The sequence below is a fragment of the Melanostigma gelatinosum genome (genome assembly GCF_949748355.1).
Source record: "Melanostigma gelatinosum genome assembly, chromosome: 14".
Classification (NCBI taxonomy): Eukaryota; Metazoa; Chordata; class Actinopteri; order Perciformes; family Zoarcidae; genus Melanostigma; species Melanostigma gelatinosum.
Window position 1 is genome coordinate 11,045,571 of NC_136647.1, and position 12,238 is coordinate 11,057,808.

The following is a 12,238-nucleotide window of genomic DNA, read 5'->3' on the forward strand; positions in this document are numbered from 1 at the left end:
GAACAAAACAAGAAACCTTTTCTTCTTCTTCTTTTTGTTTTGTTTTTACATTGTAAAGCGTTGTAAGTGTTCTGCCAGTTTGCTGGAGAGCTCAGTTTATGAAGAATGTAATGTTTGGATGAAACTGCAGTGCTATCCATTTTTAAAAGATCCAACAGGGTTTAATGCTGTAAAATGGGCGGTGACATAAATTCTGTAATTGTTTAAATGTTATATTTATTCACATCCACCACTAAATGAAGCCAGGAATTAAACTGCCGATGTTTCGATGAGTCAACAATTTGCTTTACCGCTTGAGCTAGAAGGTTTTTTTTAAGTCAAGCAAAGCATTCCTACAGGTAGGAGAAATGATACTAACAAGGTTAGAGACTGGTCAATAATTATTTAGAGACTCTGGATCAAGGTGTGGTTTCTTGTGTAGACGTTTAATCACAGCATCCAGGAAAATGGGTGTGTTTAAGTGTTGAATTTTATATTAGGGAAGTGTTTTCCCATAAACAATCATATCCACACTGTGCTTAAGAATCGGTAGAGCTGCCAGTATAGATGACATTAATGTGCATAAGACACCTTGTGTTATTAGAATATATTTAACAACAGAATGGTCCTTTAAATTCTGGACAAATACTAAGTGTAAAGTGTTATCTTTCCTAAAGTATAATTAGTGTTCCCTAAAATTGCCATAAATACTATAGGCCTACGGTGTGTTTGAATTTCACCCAGCAGAACTAATCACCGTCTCTATAAAGAGCCATTTCAATTCAAAGTAGAAAAAGGTTGAATTGTCCAACTCTCCACACTGTAAACCCGAATTTATTTCAAATTAAACTTTTCAGTAGTCATACTGATACTTGCGTGTTTTGTAAAACAACTGTGTCATGACTAAATCTATTTAGTAGTTTGCACTAATGAACTGAAATATTGAGTGCAATGATCATGTTTAGCCGAGATAACTTGGTAGGTTACGTTTCTGTAAGGGGGGGGGGAGGCCCGTTTGAATTTCACTCGATTAAGCATTAGTGCCGTGTGCAGCGCACAGGAAGCCACACAGGAGCCGGTTTCAGGAGATATGCCATTTTCAAGCTGGACATCTGTAAATAAAAAAGTATTAGAAAAACACATTGACTTTTAGACCTGATTTGAAGATCTCTTCACCGGAGACCATAGACGTATAAACGTGTCTTCAACGGAACGCTGCTGAACTGGATTTTACACAGTATATACTTTATATTGTTTGTATATTGCTATAAGCCAAACAACAATGTTTTGACCATGTTTATTAGTACATTACTTCGTTTTACTCACGTCCTCCACATTTAAACTGTGTACAGCCCCACTCGCTGTCCGTAGTACTACGGACAATAAGAAAAATACGGAAAATACACGTGTATTTTACATGTGAAATGTCCTAAATACTCTATTTTATAACGTTTTATAACGACGGCTGGAGATACACTCCAGCCTCTCTAACTTAGAAAAATGCACTGAGTCCGTGCGCATGCGTGTTCCAGCAGTAAACAGAGTATACAGACGTAATGAAATCCGGGTTAGTGCTCACTGGGAGGCTCCAAACAGAACGTTGCTTGGCAACGGTGGAACAAGCAAATGTCGTAGTAACGTAACGTTCTTTATGACGCCACGTTCTTTATGACGTCACGATCATGTGATCACAGGACAGAACATCTATATATACCCCAGAGAATTGTTGTCAAAAGACATAAAGGATAGTACATGTTAAATTAACTGTTACACTGCATGTTAAATAACATATATATTACATCTGAAATCTTTACCTCAGGATTTTTAAAACCAGCATCGAAGATGGCAGACCAGAATAATGCAACAGCAATGAACGTGGGTGAATATAAGAAGACCAGTGATGGCATAGATACAGACAACCTTCTCTCTTTAATGTGGAGCATCAAAGATGAGTTCATTTCTCCTAAACCGTCAGTGACAGATGTTACAGATGTCATTGAGATAGAAACAGCCCCCTATCGGCTTAAATGTGTTATAAATGGTGTTCGGACAGTAGCAGAGTGGAACTGTGGCTATAAAGAATGTCTCATCAGCAAAGCATGGTGGCAGAAACATATAAAAACACCAAAATTCTTGATATCCAAAGACGAACCTCCCGCGGTGATAAATGGGAGGACTGTGGCAGTTGTTGGGGGGATCAAGTTGTGGTTCAGATTTGATGGAGGCGCATTTTACCACACGCATCCTTTAATAGATTTCCGTGTCGTGGAGCGAAGAACACCGAAAATTCCTATAATTGGCCAGAATGCAATGCGTGACCTCGCTTACTCGTTCACCAAAAAAGCTATCTCAGGTTACACCATCGAGCCTTGCAATTATTCCGTTTCTTGTAAAGTGAACGGAATATACACGGAGGCGGTGTTGCGTTCTGAATCGTCAGTGTCCTATGTACACACTGCATGGACAGATTTGCACATGCCAAATGAGGTCAGACCTTTGGCCGAGCTAAACAGCGGCCAAGGGTTGATTCGATTTATAGCTGGTGTCCCGTGTGAGCATGTCAGTGGGTGGATCCTAGCGAAACTTAGTATCGACATGGCGGAACAAGCACTCAATGTGCCGATGCTGGTTGTGACGGGTCCAGAGACAACCACAGTCATTGGAGCTAACGTGCTGCGTCCTTTGATCAAAAATAAGGAGGAGCCGCAGGAGGACCCTGAGTCTCTTTCATCAACTCAGTTGCCGGTCCACAGCATCGAGGACGACGTACCTTCAGCATTTTATTCGTTGGAAAAGCAAGAGGAACTGAAGCCCATATCCCAATGGCACACTTTCGAAGAGCTTCACATGTATGCTCATTTAACGGGCAAATGTTCGAATTTTGTGGTTAAGGTGTCAGACTGGCTGGAGAAGTTGGATGAGTCAGATTACAACGGGGGCATTGACATTGACAGCACCGAGGACGACGTACTTTCAGCAACTCCTGGCTCAGTATGTGAGAGAATGGACCCTGAGTCTCTTTCATCAACTCCGTTGCCGGTCGACAGCATTGAGGACGACATACCTTCAGCAACTTCTGGCTCAGTATGTGAGAGAATGGACCCTGAGTCTCTTTCATCAACTCCGTTGCCGGTCGACAGCACCGAGGACGACGTACCTTCAGCAACTCCTGGCTCAGTATGTGAGAGAATGGAACCTGAGTCTCTTTCATCAACTCCGTTGCCAGTCGACAGCACCGAGGACGACGTACCTTCAGCAACTCCTGGCTCAGTATGTGAGAGAATGGACCCTGAGTCTCTTTCATCAACTCTGTTGCCGGTCGACAGCACCGAGGACGACGGACCTTCAGCAACTCCTGGCTCAGTATGTGAGAGAATGGACCCTGAGTCTCTTTCATCAACTCCGTTGCCGGTCGACAGCATTGAGGATGACATACTTTCAGCAACTCCTGTGTCAGTATGTGAGAGAATGGACCCTGAGTCTCTTTCATCAACTCCGTTGCCGGTCGACAGCACCGAGGACGACGTACCTTCAGCAACTCCTGTGTCAGTATGTGAGAGAATGGACCCTGAGTCTCTTTCATCAACTCCGTTGCCGGTCGACAGCATTGAGGACGACATACTTTCAGCAACTCCTGTGTCAGTATGTGAGAGAATGGACCCTGAGTCTCTTTCATCAACTCCGTTGCCGGTCGACAGCATTGAGGACGACATACTTTCAGTAACTCCTGGCTCAGTATGTGAGAGAATGGACCCTGAGTCTCTTTCATCAACTCCGTTGCCGGTCGACAGCACCGAGGATGAAATACTTTCAGTAACTCCTGTGTCAGTATGTGAGAGAATGGACCCTGAGTCTCTTTCATCAACTCCGTTGCCGGTCGACAGCATTGAGGACGACATACTTTCAGTAACTCCTGGCTCAGTATGTGAGAGAATGGACCCTGAGTCTCTTTCATCAACTCCGTTGCCGGTCGACAGCACCGAGGATGAAATACTTTCAGTAACTCCTGTGTCAGTATGTGAGAGAATGGACCCTGAGTCTCTTTCATCAACTCCGTTGCCGGTCGACAGCATTGAGGACGACATACTTTCAGTAACTCCTGGCTCAGTATGTGAGAGAATGGACCCTGAGTCTCTTTCATCAACTCCGCTGCCGGTCGACAGCACCGAGGACGACGTACCTTCAGCAACTCCTGGCTCAGTATGTGAGAGAATGGACCCTGAGTCTCTTTCATCAACTCCGTTGCCGGTCGACAGCATTGAGGACGACATACTTTCAGTAACTCCTGGCTCAGTATGTGAGAGAATGGACCCTGAGTCTCTTTCATCAACTCCGTTGCCGGTCGACAGCACCGAGGATGAAATACTTTCAGTAACTCCTGGCTCAGTATGTGAGAGAATGGACCCTGAGTCTCTTTCATCAACTCCGTTGCCGGTCGACAGCACCGAGGATGAAATACTTTCAGCAACTCCTGGCTCAGTATGTGAGAGAATGGACCCTGAGTCTCTTTCATCAACTCCGTTGCCGGTCGACAGCATTGAGGACGACGTACCTTCAGCAACTCCTGGCTCAGTATGTGAGAGAATGGACCCTGAGTCTCTTTCATCAACTCCGTTGCCGGTCGACAGCACCGAGGACGACATACTTTCAGTAACTCCTGGCTCAGTATGTGAGAGAATGGACCCTGAGTCTCTTTCATCAACTCCGTTGCCGGTCGACAGCACCGAGGACGACATACTTTCAGTAACTCCTGGCTCAGTATGTGAGAGAATGGAACCTGAGTCTCTTTCATCAACTCCGTTGCCGGTCGACAGCACCGAGGACGACATACTTTCAGTAACTCCTGGCTCAGTATGTGAGAGAATGGACCCTGAGTCTCTTTCATCAACTCCGTTGCCGGTCGACAGCATTGAGGACGACATACTTTCAGTAACTCCTGGCTCAGTATGTGAGAGAATGGACCCTGAGTCTCTTTCATCAACTCCGTTACCGGTCGACAGCACCGAGGACGACGTACCTTCAGCAACTCCTGGCTCAGTATGTGAGAGAATGGACCCTGAGTCTCTTTCATCAACTCCGTTGCCGGTCGACAGCATTGAGGACGACGTACCTTCAGCAACTCCTGGCTCAGTATGTGAGAGAATAGACCCTGAGTCTCTTTCATCAACTCAGTTGCCGGTTGACAGTACTGAGGACGACGTACCTTCTGCAACTCCTGGCTCAGTATGTGAGGAAGCACCTGCCAAACCTGCGCCAGGTGCAACAGCACAGGATCATAGAAAGAAAACATTAGTTAAGATATTCGTACAGGTGCTAGTCTCGCTGATATTCAGGGAAGCCAAAATGAACTGGACCACTGCAGACTACAAGGCCATCATTATGCATCTGTTTGAAAGAACGTGGATCGAAGTCCAGGGTGTCGATTTTGATCCAACCTCAAAAACGTTCAAAGAACTTGACAAAGCCATTATCCAGGACCTGTGTAAGAAGTGGGGCAGTGTAGAAATGGTGTTGGTTTCCATGCGTTTAGAGGAACCAGCACTTGGGAACTGCATTGCCTCCTCTGTCAAAGATCACCTGATGACACCACCCAAAAACTGCAGCACCATTTGCAAGTTATTCTCGTCTGTGGGCAAACGATAGAAATAGGGCTGGTGTTATATAGGTGAAGGTAAGGTAAGGTTTACCTTACATTTAGTGAATATCAACTTCACCAAATCAAAACAACAAACATCTCTTTAATGCGGTATTCATCTTGAGGGGGAAAAAAATGCTTGAGTTTTTTTTTCTTCTTCAAAATGAAAGCAGTCTCCTGCTGTGTCCTCTGTCCTTCATCATAGAGGGACCAAGACCAGCGGAGCAGCAGGTCACCTGTGGCGACTGTGGCTTAGTAGAGAGCAGGATCGGTGGTTTGATCCCCGGCTCCGCTAGTCGCATGTCGATGTGTCCTTGGGCAAGACACTGAACCCCAAAATTGCTCCCGTAGCTGTGCGTACGGTGTGTGAATGTTAGTTAGGCCTGATGGTGGGCATGGCCTCCACCATCAGCGTATGAATGGGTGTGAATGGGTGAATGATGACAAGTGTGAAAGCGCTTTGAGTGGTCGTGAAGACTAGAAAAGCGCTTTACAGTACAGTCCATTTACCATTTACCTCGATGGGGCAGGAGTTGAGCTCTGCCCCACTGAGGTCAACAGTGTGACAGCTAGAAGGCTTGAGCCTTTGTGAGTCTGAGGGACTTCTACTGTGATGGTAGTTAAGGGTTTTCTCCGGTGTGCTCCGGTTCCCCCAGTTTAACATGTGAAAATTAATTCAATAACATCGAAAAAAAACTAAAAATGTAATTCAATTAGCTTATCTCACTTATTTCTTACACTGTTTACACTGTTTCTTTAATTGTTTTTAAATCTCCTTTTCTTTTGCCTTATGTTTTGATGCTTTTAATGGTTTTATGTGAAGCACTTTGAATTACCTTGTTGTTGAAATGTGCTATACAAATAAACTTGCCTTGCCTTGCCTTGCCTTGCCTTATCATTTTTCTGTAAGAGCTGTCATGATTCAACTCAGAATAAAGTTCTGATGATTCATTTCTATAAAGTACAATAAGAAGTACTAAAAAAACTTTGTCATGACACGAAATTGATTTCTACAAAATAACCAAAAATAACTTTCTAGAAGAACAATAACATTAAATCAAAAATCATGATCAATGTCTCAAAGTTTCAACATATAAAACCTACATTCACAGATTCATATCATCTCTGTACATTGCACATATTCTCCGTGACGTGAACTTTAGCACATTCCCTGATGAATTGTTTTGCAACGAGGCATTATCTTGATAAATATGTGCTAGTTGGCAGAACACAAATCTGAATCCGGGTTCAAAATTCTGGTTTCATTTTACTGACATCTCAAGACATATGTCAACAACACAGACGTATTGAGTCAAAGGCAGGTGCTGCCGTTGCGTTCGTTGTTGATCATATTCTATAATCAGCTAAAGATGTCAGACAAATTTAGTGAAGTAGAAAGCACGATATTACTCCCTGAAATGTAGTCAGTAATGGAAAGTAACAAAGTAGTTTTACTGTAGTACTGTATTTCTGCACTCTCAAAACAGATGGGTTTAAAAATATCACATGATGTGTTCATTTTTAACACACCTGCCTGTCTAGTTAAGGACAACACATTTTGTGTTGCTTTCAACACAGTCAGTGTGTTAGCTCATTTAACACATGCTGTGTGTTACATATTTCAACACAAAGACATGTTTAAATAACACAAAGACGACATCAACAGGTTGTGGCTCCTATGGTGTGTTTGTTGAGCTGGATAAAGGAGCTGCTTATTAGGGGGGATGGGAAGGGAGGAGATAAAGGCGGGACAATTAATGAAGTAATCACTATGTGGGAAATGTATATACACAAATAATTGGATTTTCTTGATTAAAGACCCCCATGCCGCCTGGAGACCCCGGTATTGGACGCTGTAGTCATCTGATCCTCTTTTTGTAATTAAGGATTTCTAGCAGAACCCTATGTGACAATGTGACATTGTTATCTCTGGAGATCTCTAAGAGCGTTGCCTGACTGTTTGATGGAGGACAGAGACCAAATCAAGTGACTCAACACAAAGTTCTCATCTCATCAAAATATCTGTTCTCATCTCATCTCGACCTGATCAGATCTGATGTGCTATTGTACTTGGGGGAAGCAATCACGATTGATGAGACAATTTCTACCACTCTGTTCTTCAGTCTTTCTCTTTCCACCCTGAACTTCCTCCACTCTATCAGAACATGTTCAACAGTTTCTTTACAGTTGCATATCTCACATTTATCCCACTCTGTCTTTTTCATGTGTATCATGTGTCATTGAGTCCTGTATGTCCAAACCTTAATCTGAAAGGTTTTTCTCCTTTTCCAAAACATCCAGAAAAAAAGGTGAACAGATAAAAGTCCATTCAGACAGGTTCTACGAGAAACATCCGGTTCCGCTGCAACTTGGTGGGTAACAAAAGCCCTTAAACGAATAAAATAGTATATCATTACTCCTATCTTCAGTTATCTTCCATCTGGTCCATATGTAACAGTTGTGAGTCATGGACGGAGACGACTCAAGTGATTGTTTTCCAACATTTATGTGTTGAAGACAAAATATCACCACTGAATTGCCTTCTGATCGTTTTCTGCTCCCTCAGCAACGTGTGATTTAATTAATTTTCTTCAAATACACACTGACCAATCAGAGCTCGGTACGTGGACCGTTAATGAATATTACATAATCACACAGTTTAAACAAATGCAAAAAAAGACAGCTGGCAATAAATCTCAGACTGTGTGAATTTGTAAATTAACAGATTCATGACATCACTGCTTCATTTACAGCACGACAGATCTGAATATGTACTGTTCCTCATCATCAGCACACACACACACATAAACAAGCACACACACGTACACACATCTTCACGGTCCGTCCTGTTCATATCCTTAGTTCAACTGCTATTCTATCAGCCCCAGTGCATTTCACATTGTACTGCATTGAAGACGCTCCTTAAAACCTAGAAAGTAATTTAACAACACATTCCTCCATGGACGGATTAATAATGCATGATAATAATACATTTTATTTATTGAGCGCTTTTCATAATTCTCAAAGACACTTTACATAAAAATAATCATATAAAAGAACGCTGTACACTACAATTTTAAAACACACAATATCGGTCACACATTAAAAGCAGTTCTGAATAGGTGGGTTTTGATTTGTGATTTGAACATGGAAAGGTCAGTGCAGTCTCGGATGTGTTTTGGGAGAGCGTTCCAGAGGGAGGGAGCAGCTATGGAGAAGGATCTGTCTCCAGGATGTTTTTCCTTTTTCTTCACTGTTCCTTGAAACCGGCCAGAGAGCCACTCCTCTCTGATTCACTGCATCGACTCCGTCAACAGTTCCACAGAGTGGAATCAAACTCTCACTTTGAACTCTACAACTTCCTCATGGCTGCTGGGACGAGAGCTGGAACGAGAGCTGGAACGACCATGGACTATGCTGCAACGTCCTGCCTGAGAGTAACACGGACTTTCAGAGGTGTGTGTGTGTGTGTGTGTGTAACTGAGCGGAGACAAAGAGAGGAAAGGTGTAGCATCCTTGCCCCTGCACTCCCAGGGATATAAAACTGCTCCTGTTGACTCACTACCTCTGAGCATTTGTTGATTGTCAACACAACATGAATACATTCATGTTTCACCATTGTTTATGCACAGGCTGGATTGGAAATGATTCTTTTACTTCAGATTCAATTTAAATGTAATTCTTTTTTCACATCTTTAATAAAAATGTAACTTTTACAACAGGTTGAAAACATCTGGTAAAGAAATACAGGCATCAGATTTAAATCACGTAAATAATGACATCGGCCTCCGTCCGTCATACAATGTCTCCAGATGTCTTCTTCACATTTCAGTTCAGTTGAAGAAAATATGTAAGTGTGTCTAGAAACACATGCTCTCCAAGGCATTTGAACACATCTGCTGTGTATAATTAAAAAGACCTAGAACAACAGCCACATTAATTTCAGGATTGTGTTAATAAGGCTGCTTAGTCAGTTGCATACAGAGCTGTAAAGGACCAGAGGTAGAGGTAGAGGTGCTCATCTCGGTCCCCATTTGATGTTGGTGAGGCCTTGAAACTGTTTCCTGAGGGCCTGTCTGTCTGTCCACTCTGAGTCCAGGTGGCCATCGTCGTCCGCCTCCTCCAGTTTCTGAAAATGTTACCAGGAGAAGGTGAGAAAGGAACATCCAGTACAAACGTGACCATGTTTCTTTTAATGCGTGCATCTATTATAAAGTCCGTGAGTGTTTTCGTCTCTTTGGCCTTTCCCTCACCTTGAGCTCCTCCTGCCTCCTGTACTGATGCATCATCATCTGTTTCTGCTGCTCATCGGTGACCAGAGGCTCTCTCGCCGGTTGCCCCTGCCCTTTCTGAAGGGAAAAATGGATTACAAACAAAACAACACATACACCGCCTGCTCTCCCTTCAGGTTGGCTGAAATGGGCTCTCACCTTTTGGATTTTGACCACAAGCTTGGTCTTTTCATTTTTGCCAATGTAGTCCTGCAGTTTTTTCCCCCTCTGCATCTCTTTGCCAGCCCACCATAGCTGGCACTCGTCCTCTGCGATCACCTGCAGAGATGCCTGAGGTACAGACAGATGCAGCGGAACGGAGGGAGGGAAAGAGATTATTAGGGAGGCAGTGAAGAACAGAGTCACCTCCAAATGTATCAAACAAAAGTACCGTAGCTAAAGCAGCTTGTGCCCTTGTTGTTGACTGAAAGCTTCAGTCAATAGCGGCTAGGCCACAGGTTCAGCTGTTTACCTGTGTTCCTGAAAGGTCTTCTTGGTCCTCAAACTCCATCCTGATGGGGTCATGAGGAGGCAGCCCCATGGGGTACACGATCATGACCGCACCCCGTAGCGGATCCAGGGCTTCCTTTACCATCTCCATGGTGAAACAAACATTCGCTTGAACCTGTTTCTGAAAGACGATGAGAGAGACGGCTTAAATAAAAAGTACTGACCCTTGCTGAACAAGTCCATCAAAAAGTTGTGTGTCTCCACTGATACTCACTTTGGAGATCAGCGCCTTTGCCTCCTCAACGGTTCTCATCAACACCTCTTTCATCTTATCATTTGGAGCTGGGAGAAAGTAAAGAGATGGGTTGTTAGATTATAATATATAATATTTAATGTTTTCCTGCTTGCATGGAAATTAAAATAATTAAAACATTTTTTAATTGCAGGTTTTCCAGGTCACAAGAGGGATTTAATAGGAGGGGTAAATCTCCATCCACCCATGTGACAGTTTGCAGCTCAAAGCTACAACCACACATCCCGTCTTCCTCACAACGTTAATGACGTTAAGAATCATTTTCTTGTTAAACTACGTAGCCTACAGTCATCGTCTCACCGTGTCCGTTCCTCCTCCCCATCTCATCCTTCCTAAACACCATCCCCCCGCTGGGCACACACCGGTCCTCCCATTCATCCTTCAGCTTCAGCTCCACAACCTGCTCCTCGGTCAGCCCCTGCATGTTGGGGGGCAGTGTGACGCCATGGTCGGCCAGCTCTGGGATCTCTGAGGGAACACGAATCCACAAAGGAAATCACTGTCAATGTACTGCCTTAGTGCTGACATGAGGTTCAGTCAATGGTTTGTTTGTGTCATTTTCTTCACCTGCACATATTCTGTCCACTTTGAGTCTCCCGTTGTAGATGGCTGCTATTTGCTGGATCGCCGTCTCCAGAGGAGAGTCCACGGTGGTGTTGAACAGAAACACGCTCTCATCTCCACGCTTCACGTGCAGCAGCACCATCTCGCAAAGTAGCTAACTTAGCGCTCCACCTCCTCGCCGGTTAAAGGAGACTGTTTAGGGAAACAAGTTTAAAGCGACACGAGGACTTGTTGTAAACAGAGTGTCCCGGGATCCTTAGAGAAACAATGTAACCATAGCAACCGTCGTGCGCATGCGCTTTGTTAGCTAGCTAGCATTCAGTTGAATTCAGTGTGTTTTGTACAGCCCAAAATCACAAATATACAGCTTTACAATCTGTAGTTATAACATGACATCCTCTCTCCCGTGACTTGACCATAGTTGTCCAAGGACCCTCGTATAAACTATAAGTATAAGCTAACTTAGCTAACTGCTAGCTGTTTACATCCAATATCTCAATCTATTAAAGGGTAATTTCAGAATCAGAATCAGCTCTCCACAGAGACTGAAAATGGTAACACTTAACAGTTACCTGTGCAGTGAAACGACAGGCCCAATGCGTCACATCGGATGTGGAGACTGAGCTCACAACTTGTTTAACGTTACATTACTGGCTACAGATTGCATGAGGATCAGATGGGGATTGGTCGGTCCAGCGGCTTCGTCGTGTGACCTATTTACGGCCGGTTAGAACAATCCAAGCCCTGCTACTGCCCTCTAGATGTACGTAATGGTAACACTGTGGCCATCAGGGCGTATGTAAGGTGTAATTTAGAAGGAAGAAAATCCCATGTGGCTTGCTCAAAGTCATTCCAGCAGAGCAGATTAATCAATTGAACCTTGGTCATGTTGTTTCTTACCAAATTTTAAGAATTTCATAGGTTGAAAATGGCTCAACACTCTATCTGCTGTTTTAAATCAGCCCTGAAACTTGCAGGACCAATGTTAATGTTTACATCCTCTCATCAGAGGCCATCGGTCACTGA

At 43.7% G+C, this 12,238-nt stretch overlaps 2 protein-coding genes across 3 annotated transcripts in view; one reads left to right on the top strand and one right to left on the bottom strand.

Moving 5' to 3' along the window:
* The window catches only part of eva1c (eva-1 homolog C (C. elegans)), a 6,668-nt gene extending 5,796 nt beyond the window's left edge, over positions 1-872 (top strand). For both annotated transcript variants that reach the window (XM_079283051.1, XM_079283052.1), the window contains exon 8: positions 1-872. This exon is cut by the window's left edge and continues 438 nt beyond it. The gene's annotated coding sequence lies outside the window, so the exon portion shown is untranslated.
* An 8,410-nt stretch (positions 873-9,282) lies between these two features.
* Positions 9,283-11,887, bottom strand: cfap298 (cilia and flagella associated protein 298). The gene is made up of 8 exons (XM_079282786.1): positions 11,785-11,887; positions 11,216-11,404; positions 10,949-11,116; positions 10,610-10,677; positions 10,358-10,516; positions 10,045-10,176; positions 9,868-9,963; positions 9,283-9,743 (listed from the first exon to the last, which is right to left on the bottom strand). Exons 2-8 carry the CDS (start codon positions 11,352-11,354, stop codon positions 9,633-9,635), a joined length of 873 nt encoding a protein of 290 aa, XP_079138912.1. The 5' UTR covers positions 11,355-11,404; positions 11,785-11,887; the 3' UTR covers positions 9,283-9,632.
* Positions 11,888-12,238: the final 351 nt, after the last annotated feature.

Excerpts from the sequence above, each read along its gene's own strand:
- cfap298 (XM_079282786.1), bottom strand. The coding sequence starts at position 11,354 with ATGGTGCTGCTGCACGTGAAGCGTGGAGATGAGAGCGTGTTTCTGTTC. Across the intron at positions 10,517-10,609 it reads CAAAGGCGCTGATCTCCAAA|AAACAGGTTCAAGCGAATGT; the intron begins GTGAGTATCAGT and ends ATCGTCTTTCAG. Across the intron at positions 9,744-9,867 it reads GGAGGCAGGAGGAGCTCAAG|AAACTGGAGGAGGCGGACGA; the intron begins GTGAGGGAAAGG and ends TAACATTTTCAG.